General features: G+C 48.2%; 1 protein-coding gene across 1 annotated transcript; it reads right to left on the reverse strand.

Moving 5' to 3' along the window:
• Positions 1-1,521: 1,521 nt before the first annotated feature.
• On the reverse strand, positions 1,522-24,900 carry TNFSF8 (TNF superfamily member 8). The gene is made up of 4 exons (XM_042052686.1): positions 24,421-24,900; positions 17,811-17,856; positions 7,226-7,297; positions 1,522-6,636 (listed from the first exon to the last, which is right to left on the reverse strand). The coding sequence occupies exons 1-4, from the start codon at positions 24,613-24,615 to the stop codon at positions 6,239-6,241; spliced, it is 711 nt and encodes a 236-aa protein (XP_041908620.1). The 5' UTR covers positions 24,616-24,900; the 3' UTR covers positions 1,522-6,238.
• Between the last annotated feature and the right edge of the window lie 441 nt (positions 24,901-25,341).

A 25,341-nucleotide genomic window follows, 5' to 3' on the forward strand; every position in this document is an offset into this window, starting at 1 on the left:
AAGACCTCTGAGATCATCAAGTCCAACCTGAGCATGTAGTGATGGGACAGGGGAATGGCTTTAAGCTGGCAGAGGGGAAATTTAGGTGGGATATTGGGAAGAAATTCTTACCCATGAGGGTGGGCAGGGCCTGGCACAGGGTGCCCAGAGAAGCTGTGGCTGCCCCTGGAACCCTGGAAATGTCCAAGGCCAGGTTGTACGGGGTTTGGAGCAACCTGGGATAGCTTCTGTTTTTCCATCTCTATTTTTGCATAAAAGTGGATGGGAAAAGGAAATCAAACATAAGGTGAAGGGAGAAAAAAGAAAGAAAGCAAAGTGTGAAGCACTGGGGAAAAAACCCCAGCTGTTGGAACAGTTAAATGAGCTGTACAGGAGCTCTGGCTCCAAGGATGTGAGGGAATGTGGCTCCAAGGCCAGGTTGGACAGGGCTTGGAGCAACCTGGGATAGTGGAAGGTGTCCCTGCCCATGGAAAGCAGGGAATGAGATGAGGTTTAAGTTCCCTTCCAACCCAAAGCAGTCTGGGATTCTGTGATTCTCTCACAGCTTTATGGGAGAAGGGCAGATCCCCCCTGCAGCCCTCAGCCCAAGCAGTTGTCCAAAGGGCTCTGTGGTCCAGCACCAGGAATTCCTTTCCCAGAAGGAATATTTGTGTTTCTTGGGCTGCAGGGTCAGCCTGTGCCTGTCTCTACCCTAAAATCTGCTCTGTGATTTGTCTGAAGATAATTAAAGACGCTCTCACCACCGTGCTCTGAACCAGGTGTGTTTATTCAGGAAAACACCTGTGCCCCCAGTATTTAAACTGCAATAATTAACACAACACCATTTCATTTGTTTTGGCATTTCTTAGGTATCATTGCTAAAACCCCAGTGAATGCTCACAACACAGCCTGGTTTAAACATGAAAAATACCCTTTAGATATAAAGGCTCTGCAACACTGCTCATAATTCTGCCTGCCAGAGGCAAAAGTCCTGCTCTGCCACCACTGTCAAGCTTGAGGAACTTGGTTGAAGCCCCGGGAATTACATTCATAGAAAGTATTTTAAAGTTGCATATAATTAGCTTTTTTCACTATTAAACTTCTCCTTCCTCTAAAGCACAAGATGTAGAAATTGCCCACTTCAGACTGTGATCAGTGTCAACGGTGGAATCAAAGGATCCCAGACTGGTTTGGGTTGGAAGGGACCTTAAAGCTCATCTCATTCCCCCCATTCCACGGGAAGGGACACCTTCCATATCCCAGGCTGCTCCAAGCCCTGTCCAACCTGGCCTTGGAGTCACATTCCCTCACATCCCTGGAGTCAGAGCTTCTCGGAGCTCATTTAACTGTTCCAACAGTATTGGGTATTTTTCCCCAATTCTTCACACTCTGCTTTCTTTCATTTTTCTCCTTTACCTTCTGTTTGATTTCCTTTTCCATCCACTTCCATACAAAAATAGAGACATAAAAATAGAAGCAAAGAGAGGAAGAAGTAGAATGATAAAAACCCAAGGAAATTAAAAATACACAAACTTGAAGGAATAAAAAAATTGTCAAATATTTACTACACAGTTTTATATGAGAAAAGTAGCTTCAAAAGTGACTTCCAGTACTGAATTGGAGCTTAATTTCAAAACATGGCTCTCCTTCTGTCAGGTCTGGAAGAGTCCAAGGAATAAGTGGAATAAAGATGACCTAAACTGTAAAATCTTATTCGTGTCCATAAATCTACCAACTTGCTCAGCTGTCATCGTGTTTTACCTCACAGATGCGTCCTGCTTGGAGGCCTCAGTTCATAAATCATCCCTGGAAAGTGGCCATAAATTATCAATCCACACATTAAATGATCTTTTCTTTTTCTGGAACTGAGTGTGGCTTTTGAGCCTGAGGTGGCTGGACTGAGTAAAGACTCACTGAGCAGCTGAGCCTGGCTTTTCTGGGCAGCTATTTTGGGTGCTCTGACTCACCTGGAGCTTCCTGTTTCACATTGCCTCTAAGAAGGAATTAGAGAGCCTAAATTTAGAAGCTGTTGACATGAAGGGAAATGGAATGTCAGGACTGCGGGATATGGCAACTCAGGAAAAACGGATGGCTTCACTCTTGGTGTGCAGCATCCCTGATTGCAACAGAGCAGCGAGGCTGCTGCAATCCCAGGGAATGCTGAGCATGGAGAAGGCTCTGCCCCATGGAAATGTCCAGCTCTGGGGTTTCACAATCCTCCCTCTCCTTGGAAGCACCTGAATTTCTCCTTGAGCCTGAATTTCAGACAGTGCCATGCTGTCCTTCTTGGGACGCCACCCTCCTCCATCCCAAATCTTCAAGCTCCTGGGGTCAGCAGTGAAAAGAAAAACTGGGAATTTAAAGTGTGGGGGATGGGGGCAGGGGGTTCCAGGTCTGACTGCAGAATGTGCTCTTCCAAAACATTTTTCCAAGACCCCATATCCTCACGTTCCTTGAAACTGAGCCAATTAAAACCATTAAAAGCGGAGGGTGGACGAGGTTTTGAGGTCACTATGTGCAGCTCCTGCTGCCTCAAGTGTTGCTCATCAGAATCTGCATTTATTTCAGTCATTCTCCCTCCAGAAGCTGCCTTTGCTCTGAGGTTTTCTCTTGCTGTTCGCACCAAACACAAGTTGTATCTTCTTTAGAGACCTGTTTGAAGGTCCCAAAAATAAAAGTTTCTTATTTATTTTGCTTTTTAGGTTGATTATTTGTGTTGAGTAGTCCCTTTCTTACGTCATCTTCAGGATAGGGTGCTGGAAACAGTGGAGCTGCTTTGAATTTTTTTATCTAGTAACATAAAGAATAATAATCATCATAATAATCATAATGTTAATTTGAGAACCTGAGCAATTAGCCAAGGATTTTGCAGACTGCTGCTTGCTCTCCTGAGGAATCTGGATGGATCAGAGCAGTGCAGAGTCAGGCAGTTGCTGCACAGGTCAGTGCCCTATTGATCCAAGTGGGATCTTTAAATAGGGACCTCTGTGCATTTTTAGGTTGCCAACAGCCCCTGGCTGGCCCTCAGCACAGGAAGGGATTTCTTTCTAAATGTCTGTGATGTTTTTCCCTTGTGCTGAGCAAAAAATGAAACAAACCCAGAAGTGAATGTGAAAGTCCCTCCGTGAATAATGAATCTGTGTCAGATAAGCCGTGGCCTAATTTTCAGAGCTGAGCTTTGAGGAGTTTGGGTTTGGGCCAATTTCATGGGAGGTGTCACTGAGTCTTGTGAAATCTGATTGTACTCGTGGTTTCAAAGCCTTCACAGCTCCAGCACAGCTCAGATCCAGCTCTGTGATCTCTGATATTAAACCTGATCAGATTTTGGGTTGCTGCCCCTGGGTGAGCTGGGATGGGAATGTGTTACATCAGCTTGACTGCTATTGAAGTCCCTGTTACAAATTTCCACAGCAATTAACAACAGACTGAATTAAGCCAATACTAGGCATTTTTTTTCCTATCAACCAAGATTATGGATAAATCCTATGGATGCCCCATGGCCAAGCAGATAGCAGATTAAGAGCACAGCTTTCTCAGTGTCTGGGAAGGGTCCAAACCCCTCTACAGAACAGAGCTATGGGATTGTTGCTGCTCCCTGGGTCTGGTGGAGTTGGCAATCACACACGGGCACAGAAAACCCCACATTTGCCACATCTGAGGACCAGGGGAGGAATTTTCACAATTTTTCCATGACTTCAGTGCTTTTAGGATCCCTCTCCTCTCCTGGGCTGAGCCCTGTGACGGGGAACCAGAGCAAGGTGTGGTGCCCCAGGAGATGCTCCTGGGCAGAGCCAGGACTCTCCTGCTGCAAACAGGGCTGTTCCCCACAGGGAATTGCTCCTGATGCTGCTGGAATGACACATCCTCATGGGAAGGACCAGCCTGGATATTTTTTTAAGTGCAAGTTTGTTGTTGAAATGACCTGCTTCAAAAAAACTTAGGGAAAAAAAAATAAAGAAGGAAAAGGGATGAAAGAATGAAGTGACTTGGAGTCTGCCTGGCTCGGGACCTTGCTTCAGCAAAAGCCATTTAACATTTTTGTAACTGGTGGAGAAATTGGCCCCTATTAATGGGCTCTCTTTCTGGCTATAATTTATTCTTATTCCTCAGAGGCAATGGGGTAGAGGCCAGATTTCTATACCCAGAGGTATTAAAAAGCCTGGGGCTGAGCAGCTTAGCACTGCTTTGTCAGGGTTTTCTCCATCTGGCAAAATAATAGAATAAAATCAGCCTGTGCAGGGAGAGCTGCTTTATGTTTTAAAGAATGCCCTTTCTCTTTCAGTTCAAAGCCTCGAGCGAGAGGAGGAGTGGTGGGATGTGTGAGGAGATGCATCTTCTCACTCACTGACTGCTGCTATATTCAGGAGCTGTGATCCCTCACTGCCAGGCTTGCTTTAACTTCTCTGGAAGCTGGTTGTGCGTGTCAAAGTGGAGGCAAATATGAGTTAAAATCCCTGTTCAGAGACATGAGAGATTTATAGGGCCCAGAGGGGTGAGGAGATCCCAGAGGACGTGACAAAGTCATAGGCAGGGCCAGCTGACTCTTATAAAAATAAATTTCTCTTCGCTAAGGGAAAAAGGAAGAAAAGACAACTAAATCCATGTGTTTTGGGTTTTTCTTTTAGATTTAGTTTTCTTTTCTTTTCTTTTTTGCTGAGTCATTAACAGCAGAAGGAATTTTTGTTTGCATCGATGTTTATCCAAATAGAAAGTAGGTATCTCTAGCAGTGAATCATATCAGTTCCTCCTGACCTTTGGAAAGTGTCTGGTGTATTTTGAAGTCACCTGGTCGACGAGACAAAACCTCATTGATATGCACCATCAGTTTCTGGTCATGTAAAACAAGAAACAAATTACTGCTCTGAGGAATATTTGGAGTGTGAACACACAAAAGGAGCTACATCAGTCACCAGCATCCACTGAGCTTGGGTGATAAACCACTGGACTTCTGCAGCCAGAAACTCAATCTATGACTATATGTTTGCTGTGGAGAGTTTGCCAAGCTCCAGTCATAGAAAAATGTCAGTTGTGCAAGGGGAAAAACTCCAATAATGGTGAGAAAAGGCCTTGCTGGGATCCCAGAGATGAAGGGAAAAGGGGAAGGACTGAACTGGCACCAGCTTTGGGAACATCTCGATCCCTTCCCGCCCCACACTGTAAGAATGAAATTGCAAATAAATTCCTGGGTTATGGCAGTTCATGGAAAAAGAGGGGCTGAGATTGCTCTTTTATCCTGCATTCTCTAAACATTCCAGGAATCAAAGAAGCTCAAATACCACCCATCCTCTGGCCTGCCCAAACATCTCAGCTCTCAGCTGAGGGCCAGTCTGAAACCATCTTTGGGAAAGTCTGGACTTTGGGGAAGTCTGGAGTCCTGGCTTTCCAAAAAGTGCTGGTGCTGGAGGAGGATTCTCAGCCAGTGTGGTCTGTGTCACACAGGGACCACCAAACTGGCAGGGCAGCACTCGAGGAAAATGCACCCTAATGAACTTTTCAATTTGCCAGATTCGCAACTCCGTTGCTGTTTTAATATTTAATATGAAAAGGTCTGGGAAGCCCAGGGGAGAACAGAGGCTGAGCACTCTGCTTAGACAAAGTCTCTGTCCCAAAGAGCTTTATATTTAAATAGAAAAGATGGATAAATAGTGACAAGGAAGACACTTGAAGGAAATGGCATAAAGTCCATAGCAGAATGCAGCACAGAAATATCCTGTAAATCCCGTATCTCCTATGTCCTGCCCCAGAGTTTCAGCTACCAGCCCGAGAGTCAATAATTTCATCATTACTACTCCAGAGTTGTCGTTGTGTGCCTGTGGTAAAGAAAAGCCTTGACTGCAAGCTTTGACTGTTGTTTTTTTGGAAAGACCAGGTTAAAACACTACTCTGTAAAACAGAGTTAAACAGATTTCCCCCTGTCCTGAGCGCAGGTGCTGCGCCAGCAGTTTGTGACCCTAAAAGTCTCCATATTGTAGATTCTTCCCATGATCTGGCTGTGTTTTAATCTGTGTTTGTTTCGAGGAGCCCTTGGTGGGTCTGTGAGTTTTGTGCTGGATACTCCAACAATCCCACCCGGAGCCAAGCCAGGGAACCTGGCAGCTGTGGCTCTTGCAGTGTTTTTTTCTGGGACACTCACAAAGTTCCTTGTTCACCCTAGGGATGAGGTAAGGTGGGAAATTTAAACCAAGGTGGTGCCTAGTGAAAGCAGGCTACTGGTGTTCAGAGGAAGAGCCTGGGCAGCAGCGGGAAATCAGGGAGCTGCTCACATTCCATCGCTGTATCTCAAGACACCGAGAACGTTTTCATTGGGAAGGGAAACGTCATTCAGGAATTCGGGGTGGTTCAGTGTTACTGATACTCGGTCCTCCACGTTCAGGTGCGTCAGGTGCAGCTGGAGCAAGGTCTTAAAAGTCTTGTCTTGGCACGTGTCTGAGGCGCACAGCGTGGATAACGTCTGCCTGTCGACCCTGTCGTTCACCAGGATCTCGATCTTGAGGTCGATGGGGCTCTTGGAGCAGTTGGGAAAGTGAAAGTTCAAGTGGCAAAAGATCAAGTAGAGGCCTTCGTTCATGATCACCAGCTCCTGGCTCTTGCACTGGATGGCCTCACAGACCCCCTTCTCCACCAGGCTCAGCTTGGAGCTGTTCACGGCGCTGGACACTGGGAAGCAAAGCAAAGGGGTGTTAGCTCCACTGACTGCAGTTCAGCCCTAGGAGACTTCCAGCAGTGCTCCCTGGTAAAAGGAGAGACCTGCTCAGTGGTTTCCTGCAGGAAACTCCAGGAAAACTACTGGTCAGACAGCTGGGAGCTCACACGTGGAAGTGGGGCACTAAAACTTCCAAGGATTTACCCAGTCCTCAGGAAACCCAGGACAGAAACACGTGAATGTTCACCTCCATTACTTCCCCACTTGGCATTTGAAGGGAATTCATGGAGATGTACATTAATGTTTTTCCATGTTCATGGGGATTGTACAGTTTGTGGAGATGTACATTCCTCTGTGGTGTGCAGAAGGTAAATCTTTTATTTCCTTTTATTTTTGTCAAGTTAAAAAGAAGTCTCTAGGATCAGATAGGGGTTTGCCAACTGCATTCCAGGAGAGCAAAGGAATTTTTTTCCTAGGAAATGCCCATTCAGCCAGAAAACCTATTTGCCACTTAACCTGGTGTGAACAACACGAGCAGCTCTTCAAACAGCTCTGAAATCTCCTTTTCCCAGCTCTTTCCCCCACCCTGGACTCCCCACTGACCTCTCATGTAGGCAGCAGCTCCTTTGTCTGGGACACGCTGTAGGATCCTCAAATAGTCCTCAAAGGTGTTCCCTGAAGAGAGCAACAGATGAACTCAGATTAACAGATTAACTCATTGCTCCTGAGCATTTTTTTTTCTTTTTTTTTTTTTGGTACTGTAAAATGCAGTCAGCACTTGGTACCCCACTTCCAGCATGTAGCAGCTGGTTCTTACTCCTTGGCTGAGAATATCTGATCTGCCCAGGGAATTCAGAGCAGTGTCACTCAACCGGTAAATCTATAACAACCTAAAGCTCTAGCAGATTGCAGCTCTCAGCCAAGCAAACTTAAATTCCTTACCCTGCTTCTTAAAAACAGGGGTGATGGTTTTAGTTTAAAAGAGGGTGCGTTTGGAATAGATAAAAGGAGGAATTACAGTGAGGGTGGGGAGGCTCCTGCATCCCTGGAAGTGTCCAAGGCCAGGTTGGATGGGGTTTGGAGCAGCCTGGGACAGTGGAAGGTGTCCCTGCCCATGGCAGGGGTGGCACTGGATGGGCTTTAAGGCCCCTTCCAACCTAAACCATTCTGGGACTCTCTGATTCTATGAAACAGAAATTATGTGCAGGTAAGATTAACTTAACCAAGTTATTTTTGTGGTGCAATTACAGAAAGCTTTTAAACATTTAAATGGAACTTACTTCTGAAAATGGCTCTTTGGGTGCTTTTGGAATGTTGCTCTCTTCCCTCACAGTTTAAATGTGGATTTCGCTGGGACTTTAGGTTGTTCATATGATCCCAGAGTGGTTTGGGCTGGAAGGGACCTTAAAGCTCATCCAGTGCCATGGGCAGGGACACCTCCCACTGTCCCAGGCTGCTCCAAGCCCTGTCCAGCCTGGCCTTGGGCACTGCCAGGGATCCAGGGGCAGCCACAGCTGCTCTGGGCACCAGGGACCCCAAAGCTTCTGCTGGAGGGGCCGAGCCTGCCCCGCTCCTGCCCCGCTCCCCCCGCACATCCCAGGGGAGCCGAGGTCCCGGGAATGCCCCAAATCCAAAGCGCTGAGTCGGGGAAGTGCTGGGGCTGCCCCGGCACAGCCGCGCGGGGACGGCTCCATCCCACGGGAACTGCTGCATCCCTCGGGAACCGCTGCATCCCTCGGGAACTGCTGCATCCCATGTGACGCGGGGATTGTTCCCTCCCACAGTCTCGGGGACGGCTCCATCCTACGGGACGAGAGATCTGTTCCCTCCCACGGGATGCGGGAACTGCTGCATCCCACGCGACGCTGGGACGGCTCCATCTCACGGGATGCGGAGACTGTTCCCTCTCACTGCCTCGGGGACTGCTCCATTCCACGGCCACAGGAATTGCTCCATCCCACGGCCGCGGGGACGGCTCCATCCCACGGCCGTGCCCGGCACTGCAGGCGGCCGCACCGCACCGAGGAGCCACGATCCATCCATCCCCTGCATCCCTGCACCGCATCCCGGCACCGCATCCCGGCACCGCATCCCGGTGTCCAATCCCCTGCATCCCTGCACCGCACGCCTCTGATCCAGTTCCTGCATCCCAGACCCTGCTCCCCACTTCTCCCCCTTGCATTTCACCTCCTTTTCATCCACTTTCCTGCCTTCCATCCCCTCTGTGTAAGTTTTTCCTCCTCTCACCATACTGGATGTTCAGCTAATGGCACTGACTATCCATCCCTGGCAGTGTCCAAGGCCAGGCTGGACGGGGCTTGGAGCAACCTGGCATAGTGGAACGTGTTCCTGCCCATGGCTGAGGGTTGGAACAAGATGGTCTTTAAGGCCCCTTCCAACCCAAACCAGTCCGGGATTCATTCCCTGATTCTGTGACTATTCCTCCTTTATTCTGCATAGCCCAGAGTCGGTGCTGCCCCCTGAGCCCACAGGGAACGGACACACAGACAAGATAGGGATTCAGGAAAGCAGTGCATATCCCAGTGCTGCAACTGACAGGTGAAGGGTTATTTCTCCTTGCATTTGCTCACCTTTACCTCTCCTGGCCCTGCTGTGGCTGTGGAAGTGCACAGGAGCTCAGATGGCAAATTGGGAATTTTTCTGTGTTTCCTTGCACAGCTGAACACCAAGAATAAAGCAGGAAGGGGTTTCAGTAAAACTTTATCAAATTATACTCCCTCTCCCAGGGTACACAAAACTCTTCCTGTGCCTCAGTTTATAAAACTGATATCAGAATCCCCGACCCTACAGGGGTCTCTGAAGGACCAACTAATGCATAAAACTAAATCCTACTAAAACTTGACCTCGGATGTTGTGTGTCATGATCCTCACATGTCCCACTCTGCTCTGGGCTGGAGTGGCCTCACCTTGAGTCCTGGGGGCAGTTTTGAGAGTCACAATATAAGAAAGACCTAAAGCTGTGAGGGAGTGTCCAGAGGAGGGACACGGGGATGGGGAAGGGTCTGGAGGGGCCCATGAGGAGCAGCTGAGGGCACTGGGATTGTTCAGCTGGAGCAGACTGAGGGCAGAGCTCCCCGGGGGCTGCAGCTCCTCCTGAGGGGCAGCTCCGATCTCTGCTCCTGGGCCAGGGACAGCACCCAGGGAGCGGCTGGAGCTGGGCCAGGGCAGGCTCAGGCTGAGAGCAGGGAAAGGTTCTTCCCCCAGAGGGTGCTGGGCACTGCCCAGGCTCCCCAGGGAATGGGCACGGCCCCGAGGCTGCCAGAGCTCCAGGAGCGTTTGGACAGCGCTGCCAGGGATGCCCAGGGTGGGGCTGTTGGGGGGTCTGTGCAGGGCCAGGGGCTGCACTGGATGATCCTGGTGGGTCCCATCCAACTCATCATATCCTGTGATTCCATGATTCTAACAAGAACTCTAAATGCAGAGTGGGATAAGGATCTTAAGTTTCCTAAGATTCCTGAAACTGATAAGAGATTCAAATCTCCAGACTATTGCTGTATCTACATGGCCTGATTTCTAAGGGGGTCTTAATAAGGAGGATGGATAAATCAGGGAGAAGCTGGTCCCCCACCCAAATTCCCCTGGCTGGAGGGGGTTGCTGTGGTGTGTATTGCACCCTTTGCACTCTCTGTTGGAGACAGAGGCTGTGGATATCTTGAAAAAAATTGTAATATTTCTCTGATTTCAGTAGTTTAAAGGCTTTTGGAGAGAGCAGGAGCTCACTGCTCTCCAAGAATGAGTAAGTCATGTACCGAAGTCCCTTCACCATTCTGGAAATCCCCGAAGAAAAACCAAAGCCTGCTTTCCTGGTGTTAGTCATGTCAATACAGTGCTCTAGTGAGGGCACAGGCACTGCAGAGATGCGGAGATACGGCACAGAATGGGCAAAAACCCTTCAGGCTTATTTCAGCTAAAGCTGTTATGGTGATAACGAGTGTCTGGTAACACAATCAGCACCCTGAGCCTGCTCACACTCCGAGTGTCCTGCAGGAAAGAAGAGGTTATCTACAGAAATTCTGTGGCTTTGAAGGGGTTTACTCTCCAAAGGCTGAAAATCCCCTGCTGCACAAGCAGCCTTTGGAGGCCGCAGCCCTGCAAGCCCTGCCAAGCCAGCCAAGCGCTGAGCCTGCCCAGAACCAGCCCAGAGCTGCCCCAACCTGGCCAGGCCTGCGCGGCTCAGGGTGTTCATGGCATCTCTAAAGGTCTCCCCTCGCTGACCAGCCTGCACTTTGCATTTCCAGAGCTGTACTTAACATTTATAGGTGTCAGCAAGTTTGATGTGCCTGCGTTTAAACCATTTACTTGGTGACATCAGCTGCATTACTCAGAAGGCAAATTACGGAAAAAAAATTGTTTTACAGAGACAGCTCTGGTTCTCTCTCTGCTGAGGCAGCTGGTAACTGTTTTCCACTTTTATTTCTCAAGTTAATTCTTCTATCTGGAACGTTTCGGCTCAAGCCAAGAGAGGCTGAAATTACCAGAGCTTCAGGACTGATCGATGGATGTGCTTGCATCACCTAATTGGCTTTGCACGAGTCACGGTGTAAATCAGAGGTAATCCCTCTGCAATCAGTGGGATTAGATGAGCTTAAAAACACTGCGAGCAGGACGAAAGACAAAGCTACACTTGGGGCTAAGGACCAAGGAGGGTTTCAGTGCATGTTGTGAGGCACAGGCACTGCAGATCTTCTGCTTCAAGGAAAGCTGCTGATGAGGGAGGGGTCTCAGTGGGAAGATATCAGGATAACTTATTTTTGTCTTTTTGACCCCTTTTACTGTAGGATGGGCATCCAGAGGGTGCAGCCCCGAGGAAAACAGCCTGACTTTTTCCAGGAGCTTCATGGAGCTTTTCCCCACTAAGCCAAAGGGGCTGGGAAATGGGACTGGGAAATAAGGCTGTGAAATGGACCTCAGAGAAGCTGCAACTTCACTGAGCCCCCAGGATTTCCCCCTGAGGTGCAAAACAAACCACTGAGTTTCTCTCAGAGCATCAAAACACAACAGCACCTTGTCCAGCCAGGAGGAAGCCAAGGGCTCAGGGACATGAGGACACAAGGGCGGCTGCCAGACAGGTCCAGGAGGATGTGACTGTGCCGGGGAAAGTTCTCTGTGCCAGCTGCCTCAGTTTCCCCAGCTCTGAGGTGGGTCTGACAGAAGCACCAACAAAGGGCACTGAAACCACGAGCTGAAAGTGGCTTTGTCAGCATGGAAGGTGGTGCTACCCAGACATGGAAAGCCCCTCAAGTGGGTCTCCTGAGGCTTGTCCTGGTCCCAGCCATCCCTTGGTGACATTTCACTGCCGTGGGGATGGCATCACCCCTGGCTGGGGGCAGAGTGTGGGCAGGCACAGCAGCAGGGAAAAACCCTGAATTATTTTATGAAATAAAGAAGTAAAAGCAGGCAATAAACTGGGGAGCTTTTGATTCCTCTGTAGCCTCCCTGGATTTAAGTGCTCATGGAATTAGGCAAGGTGATGTCACACCTCTCTGTCAGCAAGCCAGAGTTAGCAGAATTTACCTGATTTTATTTCTCAGCAGCCACTCCCTGAAGTGCCTGTAGCTAATTTTAACTCTCTCCTGCCAGTTCAGTGCCCTGCAAACAGCAGCCAAAGGACTGGCCCAGCCTTGTGATGCTGTGACAAGTGGCAGCTGGGTGACATCCCCTCCTGAGCTCCGTGACAGAGCTGGGCTCAGGGGCAGAGCTCTGGGCTCTGCTGGTGGCTGTGCCTGTCACACACACACTGAGAGCCTTCAGTGCTCAAGAGCCCAGGACTGCCACTCTGGTCTGAAGGCAACTGAACTCAGCTGCCAACTTCACCTCCTCCCAAAGCCATAAATTAAAGCAATATCCATTTTTTCCCCACCAAATTTAGGAAGAACCTCTTCTGAATTCCTCACTGCACACCTGAGTACTGCGAAACCTGCGGAGTTTTAGGTCAAAACTCTTCAAATCTCGGCTTGCTTGTCAGTGTAGCATAGGGCACATAATGGCATCAGCTACTCATATATATATGTGTGTGTGTGTATGTGTGTACATATTTATATTTATATTTATATCTATATCTATATCTTTATATTATTTCTATTTCTATTTCCATTTCTATTTCTATTTCTTTATAGGTATATTTATATTTATATTTACATCTAGATCTAGATCTAGATCTATATCTTTATATTATTTCTATTTCTATTTCTATTTCTTTATAGGTATATTTATATTTACATTTATATCTATATCTATATCTATATCTATATTTAAATTAGTTCTATTTCTATTTCTGTATATGTATATGTATATTGACACATATTTATATCTATATCTGTATCTATATTTATATTTAAATTAGTTCTATTTCTATTTCTTTATATGTATTTATATTTATATTGTTATTGTTATTGTATATTATATCTATTTATGTATATTTATATATACAAATGTGTGTATATAATTTTTAATATATTAAAAAATACACATATTTTTATATATATTTATTTCTAGATCGTGTTTTAAGTACTGGAGAGAGGGCAGATCCAACATTCAGCATTCTGAGCAATACCCATCACCTCATCCACAATGACCTAAGCCTCCAGCCCCTGCTGTGACTCAGTGGATGTGCATGGTGCATTTCCCCCGGATGCTGGCCTGGAGGAGGCCTCCGCACACTTTCTAGCACTTGCAAGCCCAGGCTTGCCCAAATTTTTCAAACTGAGAAACACAACTCCTCTGCCCTGGCCCCCCAGGGCAGATAGACCTCGGGCAGGGTCGCATTTATGCACAGAGACAGCGCCCCGGGCTGAGGCTGAGACGGCAAAACCTTTATGGTCTAAGAGTGAAATATCCATTTCTGGGGAACCCATTGCCGTGAGATCGGGGTCTGACAGCCTGCAACGTCATCACAGCATCACTGAGGTTGGAAAAGCCCTCCAAGGCCGTCAAATCCAAGCTGTGCCCGGTCCCCACCTTGTCCCCAGCCCAGAGCACTGAGTGCCACCTTGGCCTTCCTTGGGCACTTCCAGGGATGGGCACTCCAAACCTCCCCAGGCAGCCCCTTCCAATGTTTAATCACCCTTTCCATGCAGAAATTCCTGCTGCTGTCCACCCTGAGCCTGCCCTGGCCCTGCCTGAGGCCGTTCCCTCTCCTCCTGTCCCTGTTCCCTGGGAGCAGAGCCCGACCCCCCCGGCTGCCCCCTCCTGTCAGGGACTTGTGCAGAGCCACAAGGTCCCCCCTGAGCCTCCTTTGCTCCAGGCTGAGCCCCTTTCCCAGCTCCCTCAGCCTCTCCTCATAATGTTGGGATAATTCCTTGCTGGAAGAGATCAGATTTAGTTGCAGAAGGCTGAACTGCCCTCTGAGATATTGCTGCAAATCTGAAAAGGCTTCTTGGCTCATTGGCTCCAGCCTGATTTCCTCTACAGTAGCAAGTTTGTGACTGTCACCTGTATTATATTAATTTCTCAGAATCAGATTTTTTTTGGGAATGTATTTCCCATTGGAACTGAGAGTGGGACGCTGGATTTCTTTTCCTGGTCTGTCCAGTGCCAGAGAAAAACACCAATAAATAATGTGTGTGTGTGTTCATTTGTATAAGGTTTTTTTCCTTTTGTAAATGAGAAGAGATTTTGATAACGAATCTTTGCAGTTCAAATAACAAGAAAAGCCCAGGATTGCACAGTTCCCAGGGAAATGAGGCTCGGAGAGGCCAGCAAGGAGATGATGAGGGCTGCACCTTTCCAGAGTCTGCAGTCATCAATTTGTCTGTGAGTTCATTTTCCCTCTAAAAAATGAACATAGCAATACCCCTCAGAATCACACGAACACTTGATTTGTAATTTGTGAAATGGGGATGAGTTTCTGCAGAGAAACACTTCCATGGAAAGAACATTTCACAAACATTTAGCTCGTGATGGATTGAATTCCTTCCCCTGTTGCTCAGGTACTGCACTGACAGTGGCCCGGAGGGTTTGAGGAGACTCATCCCATTTTTCACGCAAACATTTAACGAGCTGACATTGCATCACTCTCAGCCTGAGCCTGTGGATTCCTGCAGCCCATCCATTGGGGTCTGACAGCTGAGTCAGGGCTGGAAACCTCCCAGAAATCTGCTTTAGTGCCCGCTGGTGTTTAGCTAACAGTAGAACATAATCTCATTGGAGATTTCAATTACATCACTGCACTTTCCTGCTTTCATAAGACACCATTAATTCAGTGTTGTGGCTGGGTCTGGGCTGCTGCCCATGGGCATCTCAGCGAAGTCTCTGCCCGAGTGACCTCAGCTGGGCCCAGCACAGATTTGTTGTGTCACAGGATCATGGAATGGTTTTGACTGGGAGGGACCTTAAAGCTCATCCATGGGCAGGGACACCTTGCACTATCCCAGCCCCATCCAGCCTGGCCTTGGACACTTCCAGGGATGGGGCTGTGTCCCCATGGGGCATCTCTGCGATGTTGGCACTGGCACAGGGCTGGAGCCAGGCTCAGCTGCCAGCTGGGCAATGCTGGTTTTTTGCTCCCTTGCCCGTTTTGACAATGCTGGAGCCCTGGTTCATGGGTACAAAAGCCCAATTTCCATCTGGGCTGCCTGGGAGGCAGAATGGATCCAAATCTAAATCCACACCAATGCCAGCCCCACCAGAGTCCCCTTCCCGAATGTTTCTCCTGCTCCTGTCTCCGGGTGGCACCTTGCAGCACTTGCCACAAGTCCCTGCTTGGTTGCCAGCAGGCAGCAGCTGACAGAGCTCCCTGGGAAGGGCCCTCAGTAATCTACCCACTGGATATATAAATTAATTAATTAATTAGCACTGCTCTACGCATTTTAAGAGGAAAATAAAGGACCCTGAGCATATTTGAATGCTCTGTTACCCTCCGACAGAGACTGATGGGTGCTGAGGGGTGGGCTGGGACAGTATTTAAATCCACTAAAAGCAGCTTTCAGCAGCTCTTCCTGATGTGGCATCTCACCATCAGCCCCCCTTTTGTCCTTCACTAACGACATCATCTCAGATTTAGCAGCAGAATTCAGAAATTCAGAGCAAGAGGATGCCTGGGGTTGATATGGACCCAAAGACAAAAAAGTTCTGGCTGATGAAACAGCATCCTGGCCATTCCTGGAGAGAGCACATTGCTCCTTCCTGGCACCTGCCAGCTGCAGGTGAGGGGAAAAAACAATTGGCACAGGTTGCTTGAACTGAAATAAAATCATATATACATATATATATAATGAAAAATGTAAGATTTATATATAGTTATATGTGGTATATATGTGTGTATATATCTATGATTTTCTTTCATACAAATATAAATATAACTGCAAATATACATGTAAATGTAAATATAAATATACATATAAATATATAAAAATAGAAATATACATGTCAATATGCAAAAATTATAAATATAAACAATAGAAATAATAGAAATAATATACATATAAATATATAAAATATAAACAATATAAACAATATAAATAATATAATATAAATAATATAAATAATATAAATAATATAAATAATATAAATATAAATGGACTTTTGGACTAGTGACATCTCTCTCCCTGCCCTGGGAATGCCCCTACCCCTTGTGCTTTGCTTTGAAAAGCGCTGACCTACAGATACAACCTCTGTGGCTCCTCCTCTGTGGATCAGAAGGCTCCACACCTTCAGATCCTGCACATTTCTGAGCCTCCTCAGATATGAAATAAAGCACAGAAAGACTTGAGAAAGGCTTAAGAAGATGTAAAGGCATGCTTAGGTTGATAGAAAGGAAGCAGTGTGTGTGTTTAGGGTGCCCTAGGGGGAGCCTAAGGGCAAAAGAAAATTCCTCCAGGTTACAGGAATTTTAAAACATAAAAAATGGTGTTCAGGCAAGATGTGAAGCTCTCAGGAAGGACACAGAGACACGCAGGGATTGCTTTGGGAACTGTGGGCTGTGGAACAAGCCAGGTATGGGAGAGTCACAGATTCAAAAGTTACCCAAAATGGAGTAAATGGTGCCCAAACGCTGCAAAAAGGCAGCTGCAGAAAAGATGATTTGGGGATTGGGACTGTCCAGACCTTGGGCTCCTGTTACTCAGAATTCTGGAATCACAGAATATCCCAAGCAGGAAGGGACCACCAGGATCATCCAGTGCAGCCCCAGCCCTGCACAGACCCCCCAACAGCCCCACCCTGGGCATCCCTGGCAGCGCTGTCCAAACGCTCCTGGAGCTCTGGCAGCCTCGGGGCCGTGCCCATTCCCTGGGGAGCCTGGGCAGTGCCCAGCACCCTCTGGGGGAAGAACCTTTCCCTGCTCTCAGCCTGGGCCTGCCCTGGCCCAGCTCCAGCCGCTCCCTGGGTGCTGTCCCTGGCCCAGGAGCAGAGATCGGAGCTGCCCCTCGGGAGGAGCTGCAGCCCCCGGGGAGCTCTGCCCTCAGTCTGCTCCAGCTGAACAATCCCAGTTTCCTCCACTCCCATTCTGCCCCGCTTCCAGATGAACACGGCTTCATTTCCCCGTCTGTGGTGGGAGGCAATGGCACCTCCTGCCCTGTGGGCCTGGGTATGAACTTGCATTTGCAAGGAATCAAATATTGGTGCCGAGAGCCATGTGAGGCACTGCCAGTGACATAAACAGCGCTCCTGATTTGTGCTGAGGAAAAGCCGAATCTTGGTAAATTGTCTCTGTTAGATTTTCCTGTTTTAGGCTCCCTGTGCTCGCACTCTGCCTGTTTCAATTCCTTGCTCTGTGCCTTTTGCTGCTGTTCTCCCCTTGTCCCTTCTCGACCCATCCATTCCCTTCTCCCTTTTCCCCACAAACCAGGAGTTGTTTTGGAATACGTGGAGCCCATTTTCACCCCTGCCTCGTGAAGACGAGGACTTTCCACGCATTTGCAAGAGCCGGCACTTAAAATAAGACCTTAAAATCAGAGTGATGTTCCCATCTCCTGGCAAAAAGCTCTTCTGAACAGGCACCCCAGGGCACATTCAGAAATATTTGTTATTTCCTCAGCTGTGCATGGGCTCCTGAATAATTTGAAAGCTTTTTGCTTATTTTCATTTTTTTTCCCCCACTGCTTTGGCTCTTCACCAAGAGGAGTCTTTATGGGAAATGTTAAGATGTGCACAATTGGCTTATTTGTGACCCTGGGCAACATTTGCATTACAGATGTGACAAATTGCATGGATTGTTTAGGGGTCTTACCTGTCCTGATGGGTTTTTTGATGCCCTCCACAGCAGGATCATCTGGCTGAAAGAGAACAGAGAGAAGAGAGGGATTATTCTGGGAACGGGGAATATCCATTCCACATGCAACCCTGCTTTAAAAGTGGATCTGAAATGTTTCCCTTTTCAGAACATTTCTGACACAGCCAGATTCTCTCAGTGCAGTAAGAATTTGTGTGGGTTCTGTTGGGGCTGTTTCAGAAGGACAAGTCCTAAAACTCCCAGTCTGTGGCTTGCAAAGCTTGGCGAAAGTAGGACAGAGCGGGACCGGACAACCGGGAGAACCAAGTGCCCAGGAAAGAGCATTGAAGTTGTAGAGCTGAGGTCTGAGCAGGACAGTGATGTCCTGCCTCACCTCTCCTCCTACTTCTTGCTGAGATGTAAAACCAAGGGTGGAAATGGCACAGGAAATTGTCCTCAATCAGCATGACATGAGAAATTCCCAGAAAACCAGCTCTGGGAGTGAAGTGCAGCCGGATTCCTCTGATGACACCTTCCTGTCACCCAAACACACAACCCTGAGGCACTGGCAGCTCATAAATGTCCAGCAATGCCCTCAAGGAGCAAAATGTTCTCCCAACAGCTGAGGAAAGCACTGGGAGTTCCTCACTGTGTGTCCCATCCGTTCACTCTCACACTGGGTGACCCCACAGGGGTTTCAGTGTCAGGGAGTGGGTTTGGCTCAGGCTGGGCTGAACCAGCTCCTTTTACCTGGGTACAAATTACCCAGGCTAATTGTGCAGGCTAATCAGGCCAGGCCCAGCTTAGCACACTGGAAGGGATCCATGAGGAGCATTAAGTCCTTCTCCCTGCTCCTCACTTACCTAAAATTAAACCACAGGACTAAAAACCTCTTCCAGCTGCTCCTTGAGCCCTGTCAGACTCAGTGCCCTGAGCACTTCCCTGGGGAGCCTGTTCAGTGACCCAGTGGGATGTCCAGGAAGGAGAAATTTGGGAAGCTCTACCAGCTTTAACATCTGATATCTCCTGGGAGAAATGAGGCACTCCTGTGCTGGGGAACAGCTTCGTCCATAGTGGTGTTACAGCATAAACCCCTCATTTCTGTGTGTGACGTGGATAGATGGGTGGTGTGGGGAGAAGGAAGGTGGTTGGGCAGTGAGGGAAGCTGTGTTGGGTCTGTTTGTCATAATTCATATTCTAATCTTAAATGTTTCGGAAGGTTTTCAATTCGATTTTGGCTTCATGTGGCCTTGTTTTGAACAACAGTGAAGTGTGGAGCTGCATCTGCTCCCAGCAAAGAGTTGTTCCCCTCTGGTCTGATGCCAGGTGCTGTGTCCTGCAGAGGTGGCAGAGCTGCTCCCAGCTGGACTGGGCAGTGACAGATTAATGGTTGGACTCATGGATCTCTGGGTTCTTTCCCAATTTAAATGATTCTCTGATTCTCGGGGAATTTGGAGATCTGTAAGTTGTTCCTTTTCTCTCCCCACAGCTGTGCAAGGCAGGCAGAGTCACCTGTTGAGCCAATATTTCTCCAGGTGACATTCCTGAGCTGGGCAGGAAGGTGCTGGGCAGCAGCAGAACAGGAACCCAGAGATGTCATTTTTAAAAATAGATATTTCCCAGCTTTTTGTCCCTGACTTGACATCCTCCCTTGGGAACTCTCATGGATCTCAGCAGATGTAAATCTGAGAAGGGTTTGGGCTGAAAACACTGCCAGGGATCTCTGCCAGGACCTCTCAGCCCCTGCATTGCCCCGTGCCCTGGGCTGCCCCTCTCACACACTCAGGGCACGGGGAAGCGTTGCTGTTCGATGTGATATCGAAACATTCCTGCTCTCTGTGGAGAATTCAAGATATTTTAGGTGACAGTAAAAGGATGCTCTGCCCCCAGTGAGATTACACTCCATGAAATCAGGCAGCCAGGGAGCCTTGCTGATGACCCAGAGCCTGCTCTGCACTCAGGGCATAAAAACAAAATTAAAATGGACTAAAGGCATTGTGTTCTCACCTGGGAGGGCTCCCAGTGAGTCAAACCAGCACATACCAATGCAATTTATTTTAGTGACAATTGAGTAGGTACTGAAACAAACCTTTAGAACTTCCTTTGAAATATTACTGGTGTTATTTCTTTCTTTTCCAGCAGCAAGAATATCGCATATAATGCTGTCACTTGGAATGCAAGGAGGCACACATGAGGAGCCCAAACAGATGAAATTCCACAGTGCCAGCTCAGAGAGAATTCAAGACGACGAATTTCACCCTGTCTGGAGTGATCTGGGGGCTCATGATGAAGGAGCTCAGTCTTTACTCAGCAAGCAGAATAATTTGAGTTTGCTTTATTAGAGAGAATGATAATCAGGTGCCAGCAAAAGTGATTTATTTCTTCTTTCCCTTAATTGTTTTACAAGAAATCTTCTCAAGCTGAGACAGAATAAAGGGTCATTCTAAATTCCTGTGTCACAACAGTGAATATTCATTGAACCAGACACCTCTGACCACTGTGACGGTGGGCAGGCCCTGGCACAGGGTGCCCAGAGCAGCTGTGGCTGCCCCTGGATCCCTGGCAGTGTCCCAGGCCAGGCTGGACAGGGCTTGGAGCAGCCTGGGACAGTGGGAGGTGTCCCTGCCCATGGCAGGGAGTGGGAATGGGATGAGTTTTAAGGTCCTTTCAAACCCAAGCCAGGCTGGGATACTGTGAAGTCTTCATCTATCTCTAGAAAGTCCAAGAAAATCCCCCCAAACCACAGTCCCCATAACGGGCCTGGGCTCAAGAGTGCATCCATGTGGCAGCTCCGTGGGGAAGAGCTCTTTGGTCCTCTCAAAGGAAATTATTCAATTTAAAAAGGAACCTCAAGGCTCTCCCGTGCTCCTGCTCAGCCTCAAACCATCCTGATGTCAGCAGGAATTTCCCCATGGAAAGGGTGCTCAGGCCTTGGCAGGGGCTGCCCAGGGAGGTTTGGAGTGCCCATCCCTGGAGGTGCCCAAGGAAGGCCTGGAGGTGGCACTCAGGGCTCTGGGCTGGGGACAAGGAGGGGATCAGGCACAGCTTGGTCTCGATGGCCTTGGAGGGCTTTTCCAGCCTCAATGACCCTGGGATTTATTTTAGGACCTGACTCTGGCTGGGGAGGAAGGAAGGTGGGGGCAAATGTTGAAGCTGGACATGAAAACTCCAGAAAACAGAGCACTCCCCCCACAGCTCATCTGATAACGAGCCTGACAGGAGACACAGCCCTGGGTGAAAATCAGTTTCTCCTGCGCTGACCAAAGGTATTAAAGAGGCACCTCCAGACAGCAGGTGACTGTCACTGCCCAGAACACCCACAGCAAGAGCTGGGCCAGTGCAGTTTCCTCTAAAATGCCTCAGTGGGTTTCCTGTAGTGCTCAACGAGTGGGAAATCTGCTTTTAGGGGAAATTTCAGTATTTTAATTTTTTTTTTAAATTTTATTTTATTTTTCTTTCTGTCAAGGTTGCCACCAGAGGGGGCCAACAGGTCCCTATTGGGGCACCCGGAGCCACAATGAGTTTTAAGGAGCCATAAAACCCCAATAAATCATGCAGGATCGTGCTGGTTGCTGTAGGAATGACTCACAAATCTACTGCTAAAGGTTTTTAACAGCCTTGAAGAGCAGAGCAGCAAACAGAAAAACCTGCTCTGACCTTTAGTATTTGCCACATTGGTGATAAAAAGGTTTTCCCATACAATTTAGAGGTTCAATATGTGAAGGCTACAAAATCCAGAGCAGTGATGGACTAACCCAGATCAGGGATTCTGGACATTCACACAGAATTTGTTAACGGGAGGCTCAGGTGTCTGATGAACTTTCCTGTACAGCACCAGACTTGTGAAGGTCTGTGTGCCTTAAAATGACATTTTCCAGCCCTTCCTGTCCCATTCCTTGTCACTGGTTTCACGGCTCTCTCTCTCTATACACCTAAATATCTGTAGAGATGTGTATTTGTACATGTATCCAGCAGCAGAGGATGCAGCAGGCAGAAGGGCAGAGGGTTTAACACACTTAGTGTTAAGAAGAAAAATGATGGCTCCAGACAACCTTACAGGGACTATTCTCATTCCAGAGGAAAACAAAGTCACTTGTAAAAGACTGGCAATGGCCTGAAGCCAGGTGGTTCTGCAGATGAGAGCTGAAGAAATGAACTGACTTCAGCACTGCAAATAGTTCCAAAAAACCAGAGTTTAGCTCCAAAAATGACCCTTGCCAGATGTGGCACTGATGTGCTGTGCTACCCTTCTTGAAAACAAGGCGTAAAGGAAATTTCTTGGGGTGCTGGAAAGTGGGGAGGTGTGATAATGTCTATTAGAGGTGCTGTAGGATTCAGAGAAGCAGCTTTGAATCATAGTTGCCTTTTTCATTTAGCCTTTCATGTCGTGTTTCCCTCCTTTGGAGCACCCAGGTTGTGGGTGTTGCAAGCGCCTGGTTTCTGCAGATTTTGATTTTTCTTTTCCAGTCTGTCTTCCTTCATCTTAAATTAGGCAATTATGAATTGGTCAAAAGGCAGACAAGCATCCTGTGCCTGTGATGGGGGCAGGGACAGTGCGATCCTGCCACCATGAGCCTCCTCTGAATGCTGTGGCACCCAAGGGTCCAACCCCTGCATTGTCCCTGTGACCCTCAAACACCCCTTGGGCAGAGGGAAATAAAAGCTTCTCTCTCAGCTCAGCAGAAGGAGGGTGTGGAGTGATCCCTGAACTCAGGGACCACTCACACAATCCAGCTGATAACATCTGGAAGGGAAACCTGATTGTCCCAAGGGGATGATCACACAAAATGTTGCTCCTTTTGTCACAGGTATAAAGAAAATAATGAAGTCAGCTGGTGAGGCTCTGATCCCTACAGCAACTCTGGGTCCACAGGGCTCCAAGGATTCCCCAGCCCCTCAGGTCCTGGCAGCTGCTGCAGTCAAGGCTGGAGATGCTCAGCCCAGCCACAGCCGTGATTCCCAAAAGGTTCTGTGCCCAGCCTTGCTCGGACAGTGCAGCCAAGAGCTGAGGTGTTTTGGGAGCAGGCCTGGAGCTCCCCACAGAACCTGTCCCACAGAACCAACACTTCTTTTCTGCTCTGGGAATTCAGGACCAGTCACAGATGGGGGATGACTGTTCTGCTTCTGAACTCCCTGAGAGCAAACCATGATCTATGTTTTTACTGCCAAATTCTCCTCAGAGCATAAAATTGCTGCTTGGTTTTATTTGTTCCTAACACCCCTCAGCTTCTTACTCCCTCCTTCAGCCAAGTTCATTTTCAAAGCAGCTGCAATGGTGTCGTTACTCTTTTAAGTCAAAACCTTGCCTCTTTCAGTAATCTTGTTCCTCTGGCAACTCCTATAACTGCTTTATCCTGATGGAGAGGTGATTTAATGCTCACTTCCATGATAACTACAAATGAAAGCCTCATTATACAGCAAAGCTGTGGCAAGTCTGTAATTACCCAGACTGTTCTTTTAAAGATCTCCCTTGATATCCCACTATTTCTCACTTATAAACCCCATGTCTCATGGCAAGTGTCCTCGAAGTGCTTCTCTTCTGGGAGAACACTGATTACAGGTAAATGATTCCTCTCTTGAAGGAGGATCAGTCAAGCCTTCCTGGTTTAATTTCTGGCTAATGTTTGTACGTGGGCACACAAATTGCACAGGGTAAATTTAGCAGGAGAAAATATTGAGTCAAAGGATCATGTTTTGTTTTCCATAGCAGTTCCCCCAGCAGCCCCGTGCTGGAGCTTTCCCTCTATGAATTAAGGTACCTCGGCACTTTGGTTTTTGCAATAAGATTCCACAGCCTATGGGACTTCTACTCTGGCATTGTACCTTGGTAAAGTTAATGGCAATGCCCTTACAAGGTCAGAAATTCACTTTTTATCCTCACAGCCATCTGTATCTCTGCTCTGGCTGTCACTGGTTCCCCATCAACCCCAGCTCCATCCGAGAGCAATCTTTTATTTTAAGAACTTAAAAATGCTTGTAAGCAGAGGGAAAAGTTGTTTTTGTGTGACTTTGTGTCGCTCATATCCTTTCTACAGCTCTGGTTGTGCATTAAAAATCACACCCAAGGCAGGACTGAGGGGACAGGGGACAGGAGGGAGTTCCTTGGCCCCCAGCACTGCTCTGGGCGCTTCAGGACAGCTCTGCCTCACCACAGCAGCAGCAGCACCACAGGGTGTCACACAGAGCTGTGGCATGTCTCCTGCTGGAGCCCATTACTATTTTAGAGGAGCAGAGCAGTCCAAACCATCTCAAACTGTGGCTGCTCTCAAAAAAGCAGCAGGAGACACACATCGAACTAGGCAGGACAGAGGCTGCTTGGCACCTTGGATCAGGAGCTTTCTCTTTCCATTTACAGAGTAGGAATTGTGTGCAAAGAATAAATGCTGTCTGTGGAGAAAGGTCCTCTTTTTCTTAAGTTCTTTACCATGTGTTTCATCTTTTGCCCAAATTTATGTGTGTGCATTTATAACAGAGGTAGGAACTGTTCTTCAGGACGGAAAAGGAAAGGAAAAAGGAAAGGAAATAGGAAAAAAGAAAGGAGAGGAGAGGAGAGGAGAGGAGAGGAGAGGAAAAAGAAAAGAAAAGAAAAAAGAAAGGAAAATAGAAAGTCAATGAATCAATCTCTTACCGTCCTCTGGACGACCAGGACCATGATGGTGGCCAAGGCAAAGACAAGCAACACACCCAGCGTGGCGATGATGAAATATAAACAGACTTTGTTAGTGGCCCCAAGCCTCCTGGGAACTGTGTCTTCATTCACATTCATGGCTGATTCATGCGAGTCCTTCACCTGAGAAAGTGTTTGCTCCTGTGCCTGGCACATTCTTATATAGCTCTAGAGGCACTGCTCTGGGTCTCCCCTCGATTGGGTTCAAGTTGCAGCCCATCTCTGCTCCTGGCAGGATTTTCCCCCTTCATCCTGGCTCATGTGATCTGGAAAAAAAACTTCATCACTTGCTCTACGAAGAAAGAGGGCCCCGGGGGCGTGAGGCAGGACGCAGCTGTGAGCAGGGGAAGGAGCTTCATGTTCTTGCTCAGGGATTTCTCCGCCGAGGTCCGTGCGCTGCAGCCGAGCTTTCCGATGTCAGAAGGTGAACAGACACCGCGATCCCCCGCCCCAGGCCCCCGCCCCGCCGCCGGCTCTCTGTGAAATGGGCAGATATGCAAATTCTCTTTCATTTTATACTCAGTGCAGCTACACTCGGGCTCAGGGAGTCTCCCCGAGCTCTGCCTTCCTGCTGTGCACGGGAACCTCTCCTGCCTCCCGACAGGGAGCGACCTGCAGAGCTCTGTGCCCACAGGTGACCTTTGGTGTGCCCTGCGGTGCCCCAAGCACGGCGTCCCCAGGCAGGTGAGGGAGGGAGGGAGGGAGGAGATGGTTCTGCTCTGCCCTGCACTGGTGCAGCCCCACCTCGAGCGCTGGGAGCAGTTTTGGGCACCTCAGCAGGAGAAGGACATCAGACTCTGAGGGTGCGTCCAGGGGAGGTGAAAAAGGCACCAAGGCAGGACTTGTGAGGAGCACCTGAGGTCACTTGGTTTGTTTAGGCTG

The sequence above is a fragment of the Corvus kubaryi genome, unplaced genomic scaffold (genome assembly GCF_017639235.1).
Source record: "Corvus kubaryi isolate FWS band 111438036 unplaced genomic scaffold, C.kubaryi_AGA036_p1.0 78, whole genome shotgun sequence".
Taxonomy (NCBI): Eukaryota; Metazoa; Chordata; class Aves; order Passeriformes; family Corvidae; genus Corvus; species Corvus kubaryi.

Excerpts from the sequence above, each read along its gene's own strand:
- TNFSF8 (XM_042052686.1), bottom strand. The coding sequence starts at position 24,615 with ATGTGCCAGGCACAGGAGCAAACACTTTCTCAGGTGAAGGACTCGCAT. Across the intron at positions 17,857-24,420 it reads TCCTGGTCGTCCAGAGGACG|CCAGATGATCCTGCTGTGGA; the intron begins GTAAGAGATTGA and ends GTTCTCTTTCAG. Across the intron at positions 7,298-17,810 it reads CAAAAAACCCATCAGGACAG|GGAACACCTTTGAGGACTAT; the intron begins GTAAGACCCCTA and ends TGCTCTCTTCAG.